Source organism: Hypanus sabinus, chromosome 13 (assembly GCF_030144855.1).
Source record: "Hypanus sabinus isolate sHypSab1 chromosome 13, sHypSab1.hap1, whole genome shotgun sequence".
Classification (NCBI taxonomy): Eukaryota; Metazoa; Chordata; class Chondrichthyes; order Myliobatiformes; family Dasyatidae; genus Hypanus; species Hypanus sabinus.
Window position 1 is genome coordinate 102,114,031 of NC_082718.1, and position 24,497 is coordinate 102,138,527.

General features: G+C 40.8%; 1 protein-coding gene across 1 annotated transcript in view; it reads left to right on the forward strand.

Moving 5' to 3' along the window:
- Positions 1-24,497, forward strand: part of nos1 (nitric oxide synthase 1 (neuronal)) — a 94,856-nt gene that overhangs the window by 54,567 nt on the left and 15,792 nt on the right. The window contains exons 13-22 of the mRNA XM_059986940.1: positions 15-159; positions 5,408-5,512; positions 8,462-8,520; positions 11,936-12,052; positions 13,253-13,427; positions 18,876-19,014; positions 19,107-19,185; positions 20,949-21,142; positions 23,247-23,416; positions 24,412-24,497. The exon at positions 24,412-24,497 is cut by the window's right edge and continues 125 nt beyond it. Coding sequence (XP_059842923.1) covers positions 15-159; positions 5,408-5,512; positions 8,462-8,520; positions 11,936-12,052; positions 13,253-13,427; positions 18,876-19,014; positions 19,107-19,185; positions 20,949-21,142; positions 23,247-23,416; positions 24,412-24,497 — 1,269 coding nt within the window. The remainder of the gene's footprint in view (positions 1-14; positions 160-5,407; positions 5,513-8,461; positions 8,521-11,935; positions 12,053-13,252; positions 13,428-18,875; positions 19,015-19,106; positions 19,186-20,948; positions 21,143-23,246; positions 23,417-24,411) is intronic.

Sequence of the window (24,497 nt, forward strand, 5' to 3'; positions counted from 1 at the left end):
TTACATTTGAAAAGGGCTGTGAAGTTCTCCACCAAGCTGATGGGACAAGCAATGGCCAAACGAGTAAAAGCCACCATTTTATATGCTACCGAAACTGGAAAGTCCCAAGTCTATGCAAAAACACTGTGTGAAATTTTCAAACATGCATTTGATGCAAAGGTAAGGAATAAATTTATTTTACTGGAACTTGTTTAAGTTATTTCACAAATCACTGTCTACAATAATACTTTGTCTTGCACAATGGATAAGATTGTCCTGGAATGACATTCAAATTCACCAAGACCAGTCAATACCAAATTCTCTAATTTTCCTTCATCAAAATAATTCAGTGGAATAGAATTCCTTCATTGGGATCGGTTTTGACCCGGCCTGTTTTCTGCTATTGTCACAATTGTTCACAGCAAAGCTCTTTGCAAATGTAGACATGGGAGAATTGGGGGGAAATATTTCACACGGAGTGCGATAGTTAAATGTGACTAAAGTAACTAAGTGCAATGGTCAACATTGCCAGATGGGTCAGCCCGAAACCTCAACTGTACTCTTTCTTTTTTGTAGATGCTGCCTGTTCTTCTGAATCCCGTCAACATTTTGAATGTGTTGCTTGGATTTCCAGCATCTGCAGATTTTCTCTTGTTTATAATCCCTCTCCACCACATTCTCTTGCTTTCTCCCCATAACCTTTGATGCCCTGACTAACCAAGAATCTATCAAACTCCGCTTCAAATATACTGAATGATTTGGCCTCCACAGCCATCTGTGGCAATGAATTTCACGGATTCATCATACTCAGGCTAAAGAAATTCCTTTTCATCTCTGTTCTAAATGGACATCCTTCTATTTGAATTTGTGCCCTCTGGTCCTGGATTCACCGAATAAAGGAAACATCCACTCTGTCTAGGCCTATTCAATAGGCTTCAATGAGATGCCACTCAATCTTCTAAACCTCAGTGAGTTACAGGCACAGAGCCATGAAACACTCCTCACATGTTAGCGCTTTCATTCCCAGGATCATTCTCATGAACCTCCTCTGGATCCTCTCCAATGCCAGCACACTTTTTCTTAGATAAGGGGCCAAAAGTGCTCATAATTTTCCAAGTGTGGTCTGAGTAATGAACATACACTTCCCTACACTATATTCCATCTGCCAATTCTTTGCCCATTTGCCCAATCTGTCCAAGTCCTTCTCCAGATTCTTCAACGCTACCTGCCCCTCCACCTATCTTTGTATCATCTGTAAAATTGGCTGCAAAGCCATCAAAACCATATCCAAATCGTTGACATACAACATGAAAAGAAGCGGTCCCAATATAACCACTGTGAAATCATCACTGGCAGCCAAATAGAAAAGGTCCTCTTTATTTCAACTCTTTGCTTCCTGCCAATCAGCCAGCCGTGGTATCTTTCCCGAAATACCATAGGCTCTTACCTTGTCAAACAGCCTCATGGCACCTTGTCAAAAGCTTTCTGAAAATCCAAGTAAACAACATCCACTGACTTTCTTTTGTTGATCTTGCCTGATTTGTCATGCAATATTTCCTTGAAAGAAACCAGGCAGACTTTGGCCTACTTTATCCTGACCAAAGCACCCCAAAACCTCATCCTTAATAGTGGACTCCAAAATCTTCCCAACCACTGAAGTCAAGCTAACGGATCTATAATTTCCTTTCTTCTGCCTCCCTCCCTTCTTAGAGAGTGGAGTGACATTTGCAATTTTCCAGTTCTGGAACCATTCTAGAATGCTCCCTCAATCTCTTAAGCTACGTCTTTCAGAATCCTGGGGTGCAGTCCATCTGATCCCAGTGACTTATCTACGTTAAGACCTTTCAGCTTCCTTAGTAATAGCAACTACACTCACCTCTGCCCCTTGACACTCTCAAATGTATGGCATACCGCAGGTGTCTTCCACAGTGAAGATGATGCAAAATACTTATTAAGTTCTTCTGCCATTTCTTTGTCCCCCATTATTACCTCTCCAGTGTCACTTCCCAGTGGCCCAAAATCCCCTCATGCCTCTCTTTTAATCTTTATATATCTGAAAAAACTTTTGATATCCTCTTTGATATTTTTGGCTAGCTTACTTTCATATTTCATCTTTACTCTCCTTATATATATTTACTCTCCTTATATATTTTTAATTGCCTTCTATTGATGTTTAAACACTTCCCAATCCACTAGCTTCCCACACATTTCTGCTTCATTGTATACCTTCTCTTTCACTTTTATGGTTGTCAGCCATGAATGCCTCATCCTCCCTTTAGTGTACTACTTCACCGTTGGGATGTATCTATCCTATGCCTTCGAAGTTACCCCCAGAGACTCCTGCCATTGCTGCACTGCTGTTGTCCCTGTTATTGACTCCTTCCAATCAAGCTTCTGTCCCTTACCCCTGTAATTCCCTTTTCTCCACTGTAATACTGATACACCTGACTTTATCTTCTCCCTCTCAAACTGCAGGGTGAGTCCTATCATGTTATGATCACTGCCTCCCAAGTACTCCTTTACCTTAAGCTAGCTAATCAAATCTGGTTCATTACACAGCGCTCAATCCAAAATTACCTTTTCCTTGGTGGACTCAACCACAAGCTGCTCTAAAAAGCCATCTTATAGGTATTCTACAAATTCCCTCTCTTGAGATTGAGCACTGGCCTGATTTTCCCAATCTACCTGCATATTGAAATCCCCTAAGACTATTGTAACTTTCCCCTTATTTCACACCTTTTCTATTTCCTGTTGAACATTATATCCCACTTCTGGCTACTGTTTGGGGGCCTGTATAAACTCGCATCAGGGTATTTTTACGCTTGCAATTTCCTAACTCTACCCTTCTGATGGGTTTGCACCTTCTCTTTCTAACAACTTGATTTCATTTTTTTTAAACCAACAGAACCACCCTACCTCCTCTGCCTACCTACCTGCCCTTTCGATACAAGGTGCATCCTTGGATGCTAAGCTCCCAACAATGATTTTCTTTCAGCCACATCTCAGTGATGCCCACAATCCTTAACTGTGCAACAAGTTTATCTACCATATTCATATACTGTGTGCATTCAAATATAACACTTTCAGTCCTGTATTCATCCCCCTTTTTGGTTTCACTCCCATGTTACACTTCACCTCATCCCACTGACTGCAATTTGCCCTATCATCTTCCTCATCACCCTGACCATCCTCACAGTCTCACTGCACTCTGCCCATCCTCAGCCTGATCGCCCTGCTAATTTCATTCAAATCCTCCCCAGCAGCTCCAGCAAGCCTGTCCACAAGGATATTGGACCCCCTCAGGTTCAGATACAACACATGCCTTGTACAGGTCATACCTTCCCCAGAAGAGATTCCAATGATCCAGAATTCTGAAACCCTGCCTGCTATACCACTTCCTCAGCCACTCATTCATCTGTACCATCGTGCTATTCCTGCCCAGAATAGCACGTGGCACTGGGAGTAATTCAGAGATTACTACCTTGGATGGACCTATTCTTCAGCCTCTTCCCTAATTCCCTGTACTCACAGTGTAGAACCTCATTACCCTTTCTATCTAAGTCATTGGTGCCAACATGCACCACAACCTCTGGCTTGTCACCCTCCCTCTTGTGAATCTTCTGCAGCTGCTCTGAGACCTCCTGGACCCCAGCACCTGGGAGGCAACACACCATCCTGGCTTCTCTTTCACGGCCACAGAATCCACTGTCCATCCCCCTAACTATCGAGTTTCCTGTCATTAGGCTCTGCCTGACTTTAACCTTCCCTGCTGAGCTTCAGAGCCAGCCACAATGCCACTGGCCTGTTTGCTGCTGTGCCCTGATAGGTCATTTCTGCCCCCACCACCACCCCGCCAGCAGTATCCAAAAGGGTGTTCTTGTTGCTGAGCAGAATGACCACAGGAAAACTCTACATCGACTGGTTGTTCCACTTACTTCTCCTGCTGGTCACCCATCTACTATCTGAAGCCTGCACTCTTGCATGCGGCCACCTCAGTAAAAGACTCATCTGTGAAGTTTTCGGATTATCCTGAACACTTCCAGCTCCAGCTCCAGTTCCTTGCCCTTGTCAGCCGGCAGCTGAAGTTGGGTGCGCATCCTGTAGATGTAGTCATCAGGGAGACCGTTAGATACATTGAAATCCCACAACTCACAGGAGGGGCATACCACTGCCTGACCTACCAACCTGTCTACACTTATTCTGCATCTAACTTCTAAAATATAAGTTCTAGCCTGTGCCTGTTCTCACCCAAGCCTGTTGACCCAAAACCTGACCACTCTAATACTATCCATTCATTGCTTCACTCAAACTCCAATTCTTTTTATTGACTCTTGCTAATTAACCCTATTTACTATTAACCCAACCAATCTCCCGCTCCACAGAAAGACCTGACAGGCCCCATTTGCTTTTTAATACTGGCACATAAAGTGTACTAGAAACTGTCTCCAACTCACTCCACAATCTCCCACTCTGCAGACAATATACTTAAAGATTTAAAGAGAGATTTGCTTTATTTGTCACATGTATATCAAAACATCAAAATGTACAGTAAGATACGTCGTTTGCATCAAATCAAATCAGTGGGAATTGTGCTAGGCAGCCTGCAAGTTTCGCCAGCTTCTGGGTCACAACTTATTAACCCTAACTTTATGACTTTGGATCATGGAAGAAAACTGGAGCTCCCGGAGGAAACTCACATGTTCACGGGGAAAATGTACAAACTCCTTGCAGGCAATGGCAGGAATCGAACCCAAATCTTATAGCTGACCCTGTAAATGTTGCACTAACTGCTACACTACCATGTTGCCCTGATTGAATCCTATGTAATCAAAACATTACAGAAGGCTTATAGGCAATTAATTACCTTTGTAGTTACAACTATGATACATGAAACAGGACACCTAATTTTTGCACAGCATGCTCCCACAAAGAGCAATGTATCAATGATGAGAAGTTATGACTTTGCTTTCATGAAGTCGACTGGGAATGAAAGTTGGCCTGGACACAGGAGAAATCCCCTCGAGCTCTTCGAAAAAGAATGACATGAGATCATGATGTCTGCTTTAGAGTGTAGATGGAATCTGAGTTTAGAAATGTTTGAAACATTGGAGAACCATCAGTACTTGAAGAAGTTTTGGATACAAAGCCATACAGTGGATCTCATACTGACAACCTGAGAAACTACACCATGGAAGCATATAAATGAGATCCTATTGACAAACACAAATATTATTAAACAGTTCCTGCTAGTTAAACTCATTTTAGTATGCTTAACTTCTGATGCCTTTTATAAATAAAGAATGGATTTGTATTTATACTGATTAAAAAAGAATTAATGAGAATTATAATCCATTGAATTACAAAGAATCAATATCCAACAGTTATGGAGTTGAAGTTCTGTAAATGACTATATGTGTTTCTTCTGTAGGTCATATCCATGGATGACTATGATATTGTTCACCTGGAACACGAAGCACTGGTGCTGGTGGTCACAAGTACTTTTGGCAATGGCGACCCACCTGAGAATGGAGAAGTATGAAAATCACTGAGTGAAAATAAATGGCATTTTTCCAAACTTAAAACAGAATTTAAAATGATCCGATTTCATAATCAGATTATTATGTTGGTAGTGGGTATTATTCCCAACTGCATTGTATTTTATGTTGGTACTGCTACTGCCAATATTGCCAACAGTAGTTCATGTCACATGACACCTTTCTCATTATATTTTGCATGGAAGTACATGCCGACCTGTGCAACATGGCTGTTGTGCATTGTGAGTGGTTTCGGAACCCTAGGACCCACCAGTACCTGGTTTTTATTTCTCACCTTAACTGGGATTTGCTCCAAGTAGGTTTAAAGCCTGGAATGTGGTATATTGTCTTAATTTTACAGCAAACATGCTGGGTGTTCGGTAGTGATTTAAAAAAAACATCTTCATGTAAATCTCTCTTATCATATTTTTGATTCATGAAGTAAAATTTCCTGCATTTAACATTAATCTCAGGTTTTTATCATGTAATTGCATCAGCTAAGGAACATAAGTGATCCTTCTGTCGCCTAGAAAAATCCCTTCTCTTTTCTGAAGTATAGCCTGCACAGTGCAAGTTAAAAATGGTTTTCATGATTAGACCAGTGAGAATTGTGTCATTAAATTTGTTGTTTTGTGGCTGCAATACAGTGCAATATGCAGAAACTTATTATAAGTCATAATAAAGAAATGAAGAGCACAAAAGAAAAATAACGAAGTAATGTTCACGGGTCCAGTTTCCATTCAGAAAGCTGATGGCAGAGGGCTGGAAGGTGTTGAGTGTGCATCTTCAGGTTCCTATAACTCTGCCCTGATGGTGGTAATGAGAAGATATATCCTAGATGGTGAGGGTCTTTAATGATGAACTCTGCCTTCTTGCTCCATTGCCTTTTGAAGATGTCCTCAAAGTATAGTGTATTGTGCCCAGGATCGAGCTGGCTGAGTCAACAGCTCTCTGTAACTTCTTTTGATCCTGCACATTGGAGCATCCATACCAGGCTGTGATGCTAACAGTTCACCTACGGCATACTATATAATACAGTATATAACAGTATACTTTAGAATTCTGTCAGAGGCTATCAGAGCTTAACCTGAACACTGTTGTACACTGTGTTGAGTAGATGGTTCACATATTCTCAGTGTTAGATGGCCAGTCAGTTAAATAGGTTTAAATTACATGTTTGCAAAGACAAAAGAAAGAAAGAAGGTGTTTGTTTTGGTTTCTTTTTCTACTTCTAAGTAGCTTTACAGCCAATGCCTTACTTTGTTGAAAGTGACACTTTCAAAATTAATACAGCTTTGTTCTGTACCATTTTGGATGAATCTGGAAGAATGTTTTTGGCATCTGAGATGTTGGAGTAATGAACCCCATCTGAATCTTCTCGCCCACACCCCTCCATCCCCAGCACAATGGTCATATGCTTGGGTTAAATGACTTGATCTCAGGAACCCTTTGATAATGGCAACTGCTTTAATATGAATGATATGGATGGACATCATTACCTTGTATAGTTGTTCTAGGTTTACTTTTGGAGATGGACATCACTCCTGCAGTAACACTTTTCCATATATATATATAATACACACACACACACACACACACACACACACACACACACACACACACACACACACACACACACACACACACACACACACACACACATATATATATACCTCCAAGGCACAAAAAAACCTCATACCTTCAACGGCAAAAGCTCTGCAAAATTCACTAGGAGTTTTAATGCCAAGACGTGCCTTATCCAGCCTTAATTTTTTTTTAAAAAGGTTTCATTTTAATTTTCCTATGTGAGAGAAGAGATCAGATCTTTGGCACTATATGCCTGACACAGTTATCCTGGATCAGGAGGTGCTCCAGAGGTTAGATTAAATTGCTCGTAATCCAGCAGCCTAGACTGGTAATGAAAATATGTGGATTCAATACCCACCATAACAACTGAGAATTTAAATTCAGATTAATCGTCTGGAATTTGGAAATAACAAGTACTAATAAAACTGTTGAAAAAACACTAGATTGTTGTAAAGCCACATTGATCCACTGATGTGCTTCAGTAGAGGGTCCTTACGCATCCATCCTTACGTGATGTGGTCTATAGGTACCTCTAGCCCCAACCCCACGTGGTTGACTCACAAAATGGCCAGCAAGCTATTCTGTTCATCACAATTATATTTGTGCAACAAATGCTGGCTTTGCCAAGAAAGGCTAGGTCCTGAAAAGTGAACAAATAAAAGAGCGGTTCACCTGGAAATCACCAGGCCAGTGAAGCAATTGTATCTGGACACCCTGAGCCATTTGTTTTTGACATAGCTTCTTGCAGGGCTGCTCACACACAGGCATCGACAAGTAGTATCCCACTGCTCTCTCCTTAGGCAAAGTCTTACGAGTTGTCATCTAGCAAAGGAAATAGATACTTCATTCCTAATCCGTTTTCTTGCACTTTCACAGGGTATTTGCGGTAGCCATATCTAGAATGCTACAGATGTAAAACAGAACATACTGACATTGAAAGCATTCCAAAAGAGATTAATCTGGCTAATTCCATGGGTGTCCTATCAGAGGCAGCTAAACAAGTTTGACCTGTATTCACTGGAGTTTTTTAAAAAAATGAGGCGTAATCTCAATTATTAATCTAAGATTAAGAGGGGGCAGAGCAGGACATTACAGTTTGAAGAATTCTTCCTTTTCTCCTTTACTAAAGATTCTCAAATATAAAAAGAGCACGCAGAGCACCTGGTAATGAGCTTCAAGAAACAGCTTAGTTCGTTTTGTAAATTTGAGAAACTGTAGACGGTTCTCTTCTGAAGAATTGTGGACTGTAGGTGACAAGATAGAGCAACTAACTTCATGCATTGTATCCAGAGAAAAAAAATTCTGGTATGCCAAATGTTTATTCCTGATATAAATTAACTCTTCCATCTTATTTCTTCTAGAAATTTGGTTCTGCACTGATGGAAATGAGACACTCTAACTCAAAATCAGCAGAAGGACAGTGAGTGAGATTGAAACACCATTACTGCTAATTCTGTTTTTAAATTGTAAAGTACCCGAGGCAACTTATTGCCTGTGAACTGAAAACGTAACTACAGTACTGTGGCATTAGTGAGTCAGTTCCTTTAACATTAAAGATGTTATGCTGAAGATTTATAAGACATTGGAGAGCCTTATTTGGAGTATTGTGTGCATATCTGGTCACCAACCTACAGGAAGGATATCAAAGAGATTGAAAATTTATAAGGATGTTGCCAGGACTTGAGGATATGAGTTTTAGGGAAAGGTTGGATAGGTTAAGACTTTATTCCCCCAAGCATAGGAGAATGAGGAAAGATTTGATAGAGATATATAAGATTTTGAGGGGCCTAAATAGGGTAAATGCAAGCAGGGTGTTTCCTCTGAAGTTGAGAGAGACTAGAACTAGAGGTCTTAGGTTAAAGGTGAAAGGAGAAATTTTAAGGGAAGTCTGAAGCGGATCTTCTTCTCTCAGAGGGTGATATGACTGTGGAAAAAGCTGCCGACGGAAGGGATGAATGCAGGTTTGATTTCAACGTTTATAAGACCATAGTATATAGGAGGAGAATTAGGACATTTCATCATGGCTGATCCAATCTTCCTCTCAGCCACAATCTCCTGCCTTCTCACTGTATCCCTTCATGCACTGACCAATAAAGAACCTATCAACCTCTGGCCTTAAATATACAGAAAGATTTGGCCTCTACAGCTGCCCGTGGCAACAGATTCATCACTCTCTAGCTAAAGAAATCCCTTCTCATCTCTGTTCTAAGAGGACGTCCCTCTATCCTGAGGCTCTATCCTCTCCCACCATCGAAACCACCTTCTCCACATCCACTCAGTCAGGGCCTTCCACAGTTCAATAAGTTTTAATTAGGTCACCCCTCATTCTTCTGAATTCTAGTGAATGCAGGCCCAGAATAATCAAACCACTCTTCATATGACAGGCCATTCAATTCTGGAATCATTTTTGTAAAGCTTCCTTGAACCCTCTCCAGTTTCAGCACGTCCTTTCTAAGATAAAGGGCCCAAAACTGCTCACAATACTCCAAAATGAGGCCTCAGCAGTGCTTTATAAAGTTTCAACATTACATTGTTACTTTTATATTCCAGCCCTCTTGAAATGAATACTAACATTGTATTTGCCTTCCTCACCACAGACTCAATCTACAAATGAACTTTAGGGTCTCCTACACAAAGACTCCCAAGTCTCTTTGCACCTCAGTTTTTTTTTTGGTATTTTCTCTCTATTTTGAAAATAGTCACCCATATAACAGTTACAGCACAGAAACAGGCCATCTCGGCCCTTCTAGTCCGTGCCCCTTTCATTTCTTTGACCAAAGTGCATGACCATACACTTACCAATACTATTCCATCTGCCATTCTCCTAATCTGCCAAGACCTTCTGTGGCCTCTCTACTTCCTCAAAACTACCTGCCCCTCCACTTACCTTCATATCATCTGCAAACTTTGCAACAAAGCAATTAATTCCATCATCCAAATCATTGACATATAACATAAAGATGATCAATCCCAACACAGACCCTGTGGAACACCACTAGTCACCAGCAGCTAACCAGAAAAGGCTCCATTTATTCCCATTCTCTGCCTCCTGCCAATCAGCCACTGCTTTATCTATGCTAGAATCTTTAATGCCATGGGCTCATTGCTTGTTAAGCAGTCTCATGTGTGGCTCCTTTTCAAAGACCTAAAAGTTCAAGTACACAACATCAACCAATTATCCTTTGTCTATCCTGCTTGCTATCCTGCTTGTTACTTTTTCAAAGATTTCCAACAGACTTGTCAGGCTAGATATTCCTTGAGGAAACCATTCTGACTACAGCCTATTTTATCACGTGCCTCCAAATACCCAGAGGCCTCAACCTTCATAATCGACTCCAATATCTTCCCAGCCACTGAGGTTAGACTAACTGGCCTGTAGTCTCATCTCTTCTAACTATCTCCCTTCTTGAAGAGTGAAGTGGCATTTGCAATTTTCCAGTCTTCTGGGACCATTCCAGAATTGAGTGATTCTAGAAAGATCATTACTAATGCCTCTACAATCTCTTCAATGACCTCTTTCAGAACTCTGGGGTGTAGACCATCTGGTTCAGGTGACTTATCTACCTTCAGACCTTTCAGTTTCCCAATAACCTTCTCTCTAGTAATGGTAACTTCACACACCTCATGATCCCTGACACCTAGAAATTCTACCAAATTGCTAGTTTCTTCCACAGTGAAGACTGATGTAAAATACTTATTAAGTTTGTTCACCATTTTTTGTCCCCCATTACCACCCCTCCATTTTCCAGTACAGTATTCTGATATCCACTCACTTCTTTTTTACACTTTATGTATCTGAAGAAACTTTTGGTATCCTATTTAATGTTATTGACTAGCTTGCTTTCATATTGTATCTTTACCTTCATAATAACTGTTTTTAGTTGTCTTCTGTTGGGTTTTAAAAGCTTCCCAATCCTCTAACTTCCCACTAATGTTTGCTCTATTCTATGCCCTCTCTTTGTCTTTTATGTCGGCTTTGACTTCTCTTGTTAGCCACAGTTGTGTCATCTTGCCTTTAGAATACTTCTTCTCCTTTGGCCTGTATACACCCTGTGCCTTCCAAATTGCTTCCACAAATTCCAGTCATTGCTGCTCTGCCATCATCCCTGCCAGTGTTCTTTTCCAATCAATTCTGGTTAACTTCTCTCTCATGCCTCTGTAATTCTCTTTACTCCACTGTGATACTGATACAGATGACTTCAGCTTCTTCCCAAATTTCAGGGTGAATTCAACCATATTATATTCACTTTCCCCTCAGGGTTATTTTACCTGAAGCACTCTAATCAATTCTTTTTAATTGCACCCATTCCAGAATAGCTGATCCCTCAGTGGACTCAATCATAAGCTCCTTTAAAAAGCCATCTCGTAAGCACTCTCGAAATTCTCCCTCCTGTAATCCAGCACCAACATGATTTTTCCTGTCTATCTGCATATTGAAGTTCCCTGTGACTATCGTAAAATTGTCTTTTTGGCATGCATTTTATATTTTCCATTTCAATTGGAGACCATATCCTTACTGCTTTGGGGGTCTGTATACAACTCCCCTTGCAGGTCTTGGTCTTTTTACCCTTGCAGTTCCTTATCTCTATCCACAATGATTGAACACCATCCGACCCTATGTCAGCTCTTTCTAATGATTTGATTTCATTTTTTACCAACAGTGCAATGCCACCCTGTCTGCATGGATGGGATGGGTAGATAGAGCTCTAGTCCAGGTGAGGGTTAATGGGACAAGGTTGAATAATAGTTTTGCATAGAGTAGAAGGGTTAAAGGATCCGTTTCTCTGTGGTGATTCTCTTTGTCTCTATGTCTATTGTGTCTCCCCTCTCTCCAGGAGTTATAAAGTTCGTTTCAACAGTGTATCCTCAGTGTCAGATGCTCGGAAATCTTCAAGTGATGAAGCAGAAAGCAGAGACAACTTTGAGAGTACTGGCCAATTGGCCAATGTTAGGTATGTACTTTCTCAATAATATTTCTAAAGTAGCATTGTAGATTATTTCAAGTTGCTTCTTGGCATGACATGGTTGATATGAGGAAAGATAGAGCAGACTGGACTTCAGAAGAGAAAGAGAGAGGTGATCTACTTGATACACATACCAAGGGGTCTTTACAAGTTAGGTGCTGAGAGATTGCATTAACATTAGTAATCTAGAACTAGGAGCCGAAGCTTCACAATGGGGGTTGGAAGGTGCTCATTTAGAACTGAGGGGCAGAGGGATTTCTTTGCTCAGCTTCAATTCACATTATATTTGGGAATGATTCCAGTAAAATAAGCTAATTCATTCCAGTACTACAGAAGGTCATCTTAAATAGTGACACAAACCCAGCCACTGGAGCTGAGCTGCTACTAGCAAAAGCATAGATGATTACTGCTGAATGTATTGAATTTACCATATTCATTCTATCTTGATGAATATATTATCCCTCAACCTCTTCTCCTGCCTTCTTCTTCTAACCTTTGACACCTTTACTAATCAAGAACCTGTCAACTCCACTTTAAATATTCCCAATGTCTTGGTCTCCACAGCTGTCTGTGGCAATGAATTCCAGATTCGGAAGGTGTCCCCTCTGCATTGAGACTCCCCGGTATAGGAAACATCCTTTCCACATCCACTTTCAATATTCGATAGGTTTCAATGAGATCCCCCCTCATTCTTCTAAAATATGCTAAAATACAATGTCCAACAATTGACTTAAAGACCCTTAATCCATGCAATCGAAATGGAACAATGGAAAGTTAATTCCATAGTGTTAATTATGGAGTTAATGTCAAATAGCTTGTCAGCCTAATTTGTAAGAACTATTGGGAATGTATTTTAGGGCCAAGAGATTCTGCAATTGCCGGAAATCCAGAGCAAGATACACAAAATGTTGGAAGAACTCAGCAGATCAGGTATCATCTATAGAGGTGAATGGATAGTTGACATTTCTGGCTGATCCTCCATCTGTCCTACCCAAGTCATCGACTGTCTATTTTCCTCCATAGATGCTGCCTGCCTTTGTGCATGTTGCACTGGGAATGTATTTATCAAAGATTCTCAAGCTTGTTACAAAGGTTATTGTTTAGTATCTTTTATCACTCAATTGCAGAAGGAAGATAAACGAGGATGTTCCTATATGAAACACTAAGTTCAAATGTACTGTTTTGCAGATTTTCTGTCTTTGGTCTCGGCTCTCGAGTTTACCCCCATTTCTGTGCTTTTGCTCGAGCTGTTGACACCTTACTTGAAGAACTTGGAGGAGAGCGAATTATGAGGATGGGTGAGGGGGATGAACTCTGTGGACAAGAGGAGTCATTCAGGACATGGGCTAAGAGAGTCTTCAAGGTTATTATCATTACCACATAACTAATTATTCTTTAAAGCTAAAGCTGTGGTTGCAACACCTCATTCACTGAACCTAATTGTGAATGAGATGTATAGTATTAATTCAGTCGAAATATCAGATTTCAAAGTAAGTGAAAATATGGGGAAAATGTATAATTCTTTCTTTCTTTCTCAATCTTTTTATTATTATTAATACTATGTACAAAATACAAATGATATATTAATAAAGGGATTACAAACATACAAATTCCCATTACACATGAAAAAATACATAAGTAATGGTTACAGTATAAATGAGTTTACCAAAACATGAACCATACAGTATATGTATGAACATGGTAAATCTAGATATTTTGTAATATATGATATAAAAAAAACAGAAAAAAGAAAAAAAATGTTGTGCAAAATTGACTAACCTAATAATTGTATAATTATTATATATTATTATATAATATTATTATATTGTATAATTATTATATAATTATTATAATTGTATATTGACTAACCTAAAATGTATAATTCCCAGCTAAATTGAAATGACTTCTTTTACAGCATCAGCCAAAATTAAATTTACCTATCAAACATAGAACAATATATCACAAATACAGGCCCTTTGGATCAGAATTTCAAACTAATTAAACTGTTAATTTTATGCCTAACTAAGCTAATCCTTGCTGCCAACACAATGTCCATATCCCTCCATTTTCTGCACATTCTCGTGCCTACCTTAAATACCTCAACCATACTTGCCTCACTGCAACCCTGGTAAGACATTCCAGGCATCCATTTTCAGTGCAAAAAAACGCCCTGATTGTTTCCTTTGATCTTACCCCTCTCAACTTAAGTGCATGACTTCTGTTAAAAGATAATGGGTGTCTACTCTATCTATGCCTCGCATAGTCTTGTAAACTTCTACTGGGTCTTCCTCAGCACCCATCACTCCAGAGAAAACAATCCAAATTTGTCCAACCTCTGCTTGTAATACATGCTCTGTAATCCAGGCAGCATCCTTTCCAAAGTCTCTACATCCTTCCTATACTGAGGTGATCACTTCTGATGAAAGGTCATTGACCTGAAGTATTTAACCCTGTTTCTGCTTCCACAGATGCTGAAGGACTTCTAAGTATTTCCATATTTACTATTTTTATTTCAGATCTCCAACATCTGCAGTAATTTGTCATTGGACCAAAACTGTATCTCTTTCATTTTTAATTATGAAGAATTCAAATGTTTCTGTCAAAATATCACCAGTGTGTGGCACACACACAAAGTTCTGGAGAAACTCAGCTAGTCAGGCAGCATCTATGGAGGTGAATGAACAGTCATTGCTTCAGGCTGAGACTCTTCATCAGGGCTGGAAAGAAAGAAGCCAGATTAAGAAGGTGGGTGGAGGGGGAGGAGTACAAGCTAAAAGGGGGAACGGTAGAAGTAAAAAACTGGCAGGTAAGAGGGGGAAGATGGGTGGGTGGGGAAGGGGATGATGAAGTGAGAAGCTGGAAGGTGATAGGTGGAAGAGGAAAAGGGCTGAAGAAGGAATTTGATAGGGGAGGTCAGTAGGCCATAGAAGAAAGGAGCTATGGGGAACATCAGAGGGAGATGAGAAATCGATGTTCATGCCATCAATTTGGAGGCTACACAGATGGAATATGAGGTCCAAAAGGTGGAATTTCCCAGTGGCCAAACATTTCAATTCAACTTGTCAATCCCATTCTGACATGTGACCTCCTTTACTGCCATGATGAGGCCACACTCATGTTGGAGGAGCAACGCCTCATTTTCTCCATTCTGGTTCCCTTCTCTACTCTTTTCCTCACCTGTTGATCATCTCCTCTGATGTTCCTCCCAGTTCCTTTCTTCCATGGCCTGCTGGAATTTCTCCCCACCTTTCTTTTTCCATTCCCTGTTTTGGTTCTCTTCTTCCCCCTCTTCCCACCTGCCCATCACTTCCTTCTGGAGCCCCTCCTCCTTCCCTTTCTTCCAATGATACTGTCCTCTCCTTTCAGATTCCTTCTTCTCCAGCCCTTTACCTGTTCTATCTATCACCTTCCTGCTTCTTTTACATCTACCCCCTCTTCCACCCACCTACCTTCCCCCTCACCTGGTTTCACCAATCACCTGCCAGCTTGTACTCCTTCCCCTCCACCACATCTTTTATTCTGGGTTCTTCCTCCTACCCCCTTCCTTTCTAGTCCTGATGAAAGATCTTACCCTAAAACATCAGCTGTTTATCCCCCTCCATAGATGCCTTCCTCAGCATTCTGTGGGCATTGCTGAAGATTTCCAGCATCTGCAGAATCTCTCGGTTTGCCAACACATTAGGAGGACATTAGGAACCTATGGAGGAACAGTGAAATAAGTTGATGGAGCAGATGAAAGTAACAGGAGTACTGGAAGGTAGTGTGAATTACAAGACTGAAAGCTGTAAATGCTGGGACTCTCAGCAGGTGAGGTTGCATATGTGGAGAGAGAAACAGGGTGAAAATATGTCAATGCCCCTCAGTAGAACAGAAAAAGAAGGAAAACAAGCATGTTTTAAGTTGCAGGAAGGAGGACTGTTGGAGAGAACAATAGGACTACCTGGAGACCAAGGGAGTCCAAATGATTCAGTTGGTCTTGAAGCCACCAGGAGAGGGTAGCACATCTTGTGTAAAAACTGGCCAGTCCTGAAATAAACAATAAGGACTAGTTATGCAAAATAATCAAATTATTTATTCCATCCTGCAGGTTGCTAAATGCCTGAACAAAAGATTCAGTGAATGAAGAAATGGAGTGTAAACATGTGGTTGATTGGGGGATATTTTCATGATTACCTAAATCTCTTCAGAAGTTTCAGTTTTAGCCATAATCATACCTGGGAGTGGAAAAGTGCTAGGTGCTGATCACAGTGAAAAGGAGAAAAAATACACTTCACAATCATGTCCTTGTGAAGTTCTGATAAGGGAGTGATATTTGTATGCTGTTATGTTGGTTGACACTATTTCTATAACAGGGGTAAACTTTTTTTTGCCATGGACCAATACCATTAAACAAAGGGTCTGTAGACCCCCAGTTTGGGAATCTTTGCGTAAGGTATCAATTGAAGTATTGAACAAATGGACTCTAAAACCAAGATTTAGGACAACTTAATTTTTACTAACACTTGAGTTACTTAGGCACATTTGCCAGCACAGGCTTCTAATAATTATGAATTTGCTTTACTCTTCCACCATATCCCTTCTATGAAATCACAAGAATCATAGTTTGCACTTAAATACTACTTGAGTGAAATGAATTGGCCAGTCCCACTAAAACAGGACTGTTGTATCTTTTGAGTCCCAAACTTAGATCCCCCACCTCCCCCCCCCCCCCCCCATGGTATTTGTTCCCAGGTTGTCATTACTAGAGTCTCAGATTCTTGTTTCTATCTTCTTAAGGCTTTCATTGTTGTAACCAATTCCAATCCTGTTGGCCTTCACAATCATATATGGACTTGTTTTCACTTACACTTCTTGCACATTTGTTGTCTTCTGGTAACACTTAATTGCTCATTCGCCCTCTAGCCCGTGCACTAAAGTGGTTATGTTTATTTCCATTTAATTTGTTATGTAAGTTTTATAACATTTATGTTAAGTTTAAGTTTATTGTGCTGATGCTGCAGAAAGCTCATTTTCGTGCATTTATAGCCATCAATAAACTAGAACTCTTAACAACTCATAAACCAAGGTTTTTTAGTCACGAATCCGCTCTTTTATCCAAGTATATTTTTCTTTGAACCCTTCAAATTCCTACCATTACACGGCCTTCTATATATTGGTGAGACCCGATGCACCAATATATTGGGAGATCATTTCGCTGAACACCTTTTGCTCTGTCCGCCAGAGAAAGCAGGATCTCCTAGTGGCCATACATTTTAATTCCATGTCCCATTCCCATTCTGATATGTCTATCCATGGCCTCCTCTACTGTCAAGATGAAGCCACACTCAGGTTAAAGGAACAACTTCTTATATTCCGTCTAGGTAGCCTCCAACCTGATGGCATAAACATTGATTTTTCTAACTTCCGTTAATGCCCCCCTCCCCTTCTTACCCCATCCCTTATTTATTTATTCCCCTTTTTTTCTTTTCTCTTGTTTCTCTATCCCTCTCAAATCACTCCTTGCCTGCTCTCCATCTCCCTGGTGCTCCCCTCCCCCTTTCTCTCTCCCTAGGCTTCCTGCCCCATGACCCTCTCCCTTCTCCAGTTGTGTATCCCTTTTGCCAATCAACTTTCCAGCTCTTAGCTTCATCCCTTCCCCTCCTGTCTTCTCCTATCATTTTGGATCTCCCCCTCCCACTTTCAAATCTCATACTATCTTTTTCAGTTAGTCCTGATGAAGGGCTTCGGCCCGAAACGTCGACTGTACTTCTTTCCTATAGAGGCTGCCTGGCCTGCTGCGTTCCACCAGCATTTTGTGTGTTTTACCTCAACTTAAAGGCCATTTGATTCCCGAATTAGCAGATTATCAGACTATTCCTCCTTCAAGTGGTCAGATCCCAATGCACCGCCATTAATTAACCCTGAATAGCTCATCAGGCGATGAACACATTGAAACGTGTCAATCACGGAACCTTCCTTCACTGTGCGTCCTTGTTCAGTAGTTTTCAGTATCTCCCCCTGGCCAGCAGTGTGGTCCTCCTAAAGCCTGTCAGATTACTTGTCATCATCTCTGTGGCTAATAGATGAAACGTGGTAGCAACAATACTGTGGCTGTAGATTTGAGAACTATCCAGCAATGCACTCAAGTTATGCCTGAGATATCGTTGCTTGACTTACTAAAGGAAAATGGTATACTTTTAGTCATGTGAGGTGCCTCAGACTGCTTCCTAGGAACAAAACTAAGCAGAAACTAAATGTGTGGGTATGTCTATGAAGCTTCTCAGTCATCCAGGTCATTGTATATCAAGCAGTTGTAAATCAAGGCAACTGGACTCGTGGTGTTGTCTCCAAGATGTTTTGCCACTCATCTGAAAGGCTTCTTCAGTTCTCATCCATAGTGGGTCGTTTTCCAGCTTATGAACTCTGTGTTGTTTAAAGATATATCAATTACACGAGGATTGTTCAGAGTTATAGAGGTAATGAAATTGTCATTAGTCTTATCTTTGCATGAATGGAGGTGTGAACTGTTGTGGAGGTAGTAAGTAGCTGATAGGTGGTGTTGTACCCCACCCCCTCTGTTCAGGGATGTGTTTTCCAGTTTGACAAAGATGGCTTCTTTAACCCCTTTTGTGAGGGTAACATAAGAGATTAGGGCATCTGATCAGGAGCTAAATTACAGCTCTGATGAGCATCTTAAAGGAAGAAAGAGAGGAAGGTTTGAACACAAAAAGTAACTGATCCTCCCAAAAAATACAAGTTCCTTGAGATTCTGTGAACTAACTCATAGTGCAGATGAATGCACATACAAAAATATTAACTATGCTGTTTTCAGGCAGCGTGTGATGTATTCTGTGTGGGGGATGACGTCAATATCGAAAAAGCCAACAACTCCTTAATCAGTAACGATCGCAGCTGGAAGAGGGCAAAGTTTCGTCTGACCTACCAAGCCACTGCACCTGACCTCACACAAGGTATATGTTAATAAAATTAATTTGCACACTTTTAAGCATTCTTTTGATTGTTGTTATTAATCTCTTGATTTTTTTTCCCCCTTCCTGCAAAGCTCTCTATAGCATTCACAAAAAGAAAGTTTCGGCTGCGAGATTATTATCCCGACGCAACTTGCAAAGTCCTAAATCCAGGTACTGCACTTTTGCTTCGTTGGTGTGACTTCAGAAGGGAAAAAAATAATTACATGGCACCCAGCCCTTCAAATTAAAGCATTAAGTAATTGCTGCCTTGCTATTCTCACTGAGAGTAAGGGATCATATTGCTTTCATAAACTGGAAACAAGAGTTTGCATTAATGCGGATCTTTTAAATCCTCGGTATTCCTTAAATAAAGATAAAGTACATTAGTTACAGGGAAGTCACTGTTTCAATAGACAGCATTTACACTTAATTTTTGCATTCATGTTTCCACAATCATCTGTGATCTAATGAGTAGATCATCTAATGCTGTGAGGTTAATGGGTGAAATTGGACTGGGTGTTTCTGAGTACCTCCCCCTTACTCCTGGAATACTGTTGTAACACCATTCCCAGTTACCCAAGAGAGAATTTAGTTTATTATTCCATCTTATTTTCCCAAGCACTGTAGCTATGCAGCATGCACAACTTTCTGTTTGCTCTCTTAGATCAAGAGCTTAAGGCCCAGAAGTGGAATATGAATCCACGGTTTTGTGGGATGAGAGTGCAAGTCATGGCCGAGAGGCACCAGTTGTCCAAGATAAAGGGAAGGTCTGTCTTCCCAGCAGAGTTGAATAGATTTGTACGTTGTGGGAAATGTGCTGTGCAGTGTTCCAGTTCTAGCCTGGGCTCAATCACTACTGGGAATTCTTCCCACCTTTCACTGTATCCTTGGAAATAATGGTGGCTGTTTAGCAGAACTTACAGGGGCATAAATTCTCAGAGAATAAGCAACTTGTCATACACTGCCCACAAGATGTACTGTTCAGCATATGATGGGCGGATCACAGCAATGTTCTGAAGCAAGGTGCAGCTTGCTCTATGCTCAGAAGTTTGTGTGTCCTAGGGTGGGTATATTTTCCCTCCTGTGTAGCAGAAGGCACACCATGCTCCACACCAGCCTGCCTACTCACACCTCCCCACTCACTACCTTCCCTTAACAAGCCAACTTTCAAAACTAACCCCCATTCATAAGGCTTTTCAGGGATAAATATCCATGGGACAAGTCCCCCTCCAGCACCTGAACCAAATGTCCATCCTCTAGAAAAACATCAACTGTAAGCAAACCGATCCCTCAGTCAGCCACTCAGCCAGTCCTCCACTCCACCGTTTGCAGCCCTCCCTATCTATACCAACCTATACTAGTTAGATTTGCCCACAATAGAGTTGTACCTCTCATGCCTCATCTATTTAAGAACCTGTCTAAATGCCTCTTAAATATGCTAACTCTATCTGATTCTGTCACCTAGTCTGGCAGCATTTTCAAGATATCCAGCACTCTGGTATAAAAATTTGTCCCTCAGATCTCCTTTAAAACTTCTTCCTCTTACTTCAAACCTATCCCCTCTTGCTCTTGATACCCCTTGGTTTGGAAGAGTTGAGTGAGATGAAGCAGAAAATACTGAAGCACTGTGTGCATTACTTCAAATAAAATAGATTAATTTACAAGAGGCTGAAGTGGCCTTTCTTGCTTTAGAATAATGTTGACATATTCATCAAATGAATTCATGGAAAGAAACTTAACATAACATGGATAACCTCCAGGAAAGGACAAATGGACGAGTAGTATTGTAGTATTGAGCAAAGTTGTAATGAGGAAGTTGTGCATCCTGTCAAGGTACAATCTTTTGGAAAAGATGATAAAGAGCAAACAGGAATATACGTTGTGTTTTTTTTCAAATCCAGATGTTTGACTCTTTACTCTGTCTTTCTGTTTAGCCGTTCTACAATACTACTACAGATACACACAGACAAGCTGGCAGAATTAAACTACCAGCCTGGTGACCATCTTGGCGTTTTTTCCGGCAACCATGAGGATCTGGTCAATGCCTTGATTGACCGATTAGAAGATGCACCTCCTGCAAATCAGGTCATAAAGGTTGAATTTTTGGAGGAGAAAACTACAGCTTTAGGTACTTCTGAAACACACGTCAGGGATTTAATGGACAATTCCTGCTTATCTGGATGTAAACTTTGTGAAGATATCAGACAAAATTAGATGAACTTGTAAGAGCAATTGGACTTAGAAGATTATTTTGGGCAACATTAGGGTATGCATCTCTTCATCACCCTAATAGAGTATTGGAGTTATCCAGCACAGAAACAAACCCTTTAGCCTAATGAATCTGAACTGACCATTAACCACCCTTTTATATTAATTTTATATTAATTCCATTTTATTCTTTTCACATTCCCAGCACTCCCCACAAATTCTACCACTCAGCTACATCCTCAGGGCAATTTACAGTGACCAGCTAACTTACCAAAGCCACATGAGATTAGGACATGGAAGCAAATTGAACACCCAGAGAATCCCAGATGGACACAGAGAGAATGTGCAAACTACTCACAGCCAGCACTGGAAGTCAGGACTGAACCCAGGTCATTAAAACAGTGAAGCACTGGCTAATCTAGTTATGCCAATTGTGCCATCCTATAATTTTAATAGGTTCTGCCATGTAGGTTATATTTTACTAGTGTTAGAGAGCTCCTGTGGTCCAAAGGGTGGGGGGATGGGAAACAGGAGACCTACTCATGGTGTCGCTTCAAGTTTGGCAGGATTTTTCTCCAGTACTCTCTACCAAGCATGAGAACCCCCAGCAGTACAGCAGGCAATTTCAGGATCTCACAAGATATATCAAAGTGAGCACTAGACCAAAAGAATTCCAGCTCTTCCATCCCAACCCAGGTACATGCTCTGGGGAGCAGAGTTTTGTTAAGTACATTTGGAGATTCTCCTGGTAGGAACCAAAGTCAGGCCTCCTGCAGATTTTCTTGAGGAAATGGGAGATAAGCCTGATACCCCTGTGTATGCCTGTATTGTAGTGGTATACGCACTAGGTATAAGTGGTACTGGGACTATGGCCAAGGACATTTCTTTGTCTGTCACTTAAAATGCCTCCATTAAAACTTAGATAAGATCTCATTGGCCTGAAAGATTGCTCAGAATCCAAGTGACTACAAGCTATTTTTCAAATGCAAGATTCAAGCTTGCTTATTGTCATTCTTCAGTGCACAAGTATAAAAAGTAATGAAATGATTGATCCTCCAGATCCGATGCAGCATAAAATAATACAGTAGGCATAAAGAGCACAAAATGAAACAACAACAAACAAACACAATAAAAGCAATCCTACAAAATACAACGCAAAGTAACTGTTATATACACAGACTGATTGTACGTACATAAAGTGATACTAGGTGATGGGTGGTGGGGATTGGTGGGGGTGAAGATGCTGATTAGCCCAATGGCTTGGGGGAAGTAACAGCTTTTGTGTCTCGTGGTCCTGGTGTGAATGCCAGGTAGACTCTGCCCTGATGGGAGTGGGACAAACTGTTCATAAGCAGGGTGGGTGGGATCCTTCATGATATTGCTGGCCATTTTTTTTCCCGGCACTTTTCTGTATCTACGTCATTGATGGTGGGTAGTTTGGTGCTGATAATGCACTTGACCTGTTGTAATTACTCGTTATAGAGCCCTCCTGTTCACCACAGTGCAGTTTCCATATCGCACAGTGATGCAGCATGTTCTCCACTGCGCAGCTGTAAAAGGTCATGAGTACATTAAATCACTTTCTCTGACACATGCTGAGATCTCGGAGCAGATCTAGATGGGTTGTAATGAAGTTGTAATGAGAGTTACTCTTTTCAAACCTCTGGAGGGAGGGCGAATGTTTCACCGATTGAGAGTCTTTGCTTATCGCAATGGAGCAAGGACGCTGGAGCTGCAGAATTTTGGAGCATAATTACTTGCTCAGCCATTAGTCTGTGAGGCCTCCAGCCAGCTGTTCTGCAGCAACAGCTGAAAAAGGTATTGGGTTTACCAGTGCAGCAATGCTCCTTGTATTTGTCACCAGCCATGGGCTCGATCCTTCCAGGAATTCTGAACTGATTCCCTCTACATATGAAGCTGAGAATAGAGAATTATCCACTCTATATCCTGGATCCATAGTGAGGGTGGAAAATTCACATTTGCGGCTTGTGAAACAGGAGGAACAAAATCTTTTGTCTACACAGGTGTTGTTAGTAACTGGTGTGATGATACTCGCATTCCACCTTCCACCATCTTCGAGGTCTTTAAGTATTATCTGGATATCACAACTCCCCCAAACCCGCTCCTCCTGCAGCAGTTTGCTCTCCTGGCAAAAGATGACCTTCAGAAGAAGCGGCTTGAAGTTCTCAGTAAAGTAAGTCCTTTAAATTTTATAATTTGAATTCATTAAAATTGATTTTGTAAAATCTGAGAGAGAGGGCCTTTTGCTAGTTGGTGTATCTGTCGCGTCACATAAATCCAGCCCCTGCCAATCAAAATGCATCTAGAGGTAACTCCCAGTAATGACCAATAGATCATTGGTCTTCCTGCAAGTATTATGAAATCTGCACCGGCAAGAAAACCTGAATATTGTGCGCAACTTTTAAGCAACTAAAATCTATTTATCTTTTGAAAGATAAATTGAAGGGATTACCTATAATCGGCAGATACATGCATAACGTGTCAGTGAATGATGTTCAAAATTGGCCATGAGACTTCTCTTTACTTTCATTTGAATAACCTAGATCAATGCATCTGTACTGATCCGAGTTGCTGTGCTGGATCAGAAGAATTGGATTACATTCTCATTTCTTTACCTTCACTTTAAAATTTATTTATTTATCTATTAAGAATCAGCATGAAACAGGCCTTTCTGGCGGCTCGATTTAATCCTAGCCTAGTCACGGGACAACTTACAATGATCAATTAACCTACCAACCAGTACCTCTTTGGACCTTGGGAGGAAACCAGAGCACCAAGAGGAAACCATGCAGTTTCAGGGAGAACGTACAGTCTCCTTACTGGCAGCATTGGTAATTGAAGCCAGGTCGCCTGTACTGTAAAGAGTTGTGCTAACCAGTATGCTACCGTGCTAATCCACACCTAATAAAATTAGACTTTGGTGCGAAGAGTCATACACTGCCATAGTGCTGACTAGCAGTCAGCATAGTCCTAAGATGTAAATGCAATGTGTCTGCTATTACTCTTGTTTACAAACTGTATTGCAGTTTTGTTTTTGTCTCATAACTCCACCAAATTTAGTTTTTTGATCATTTTCTGTACAGTGATGACTTTAGATCAATAATCTTAATTTGAAACCCTCTCCACCTGCAGTGAAGGTTTGATAAGGGGCATGTCTTCCATTGACAGGGCTTGCAGGATTATGAGGAATGGAAGTGGTACAATAACCCAAACATCGTGGAAGTGCTGGAGGAGTTTTCTTCCGTGCAAGTCCC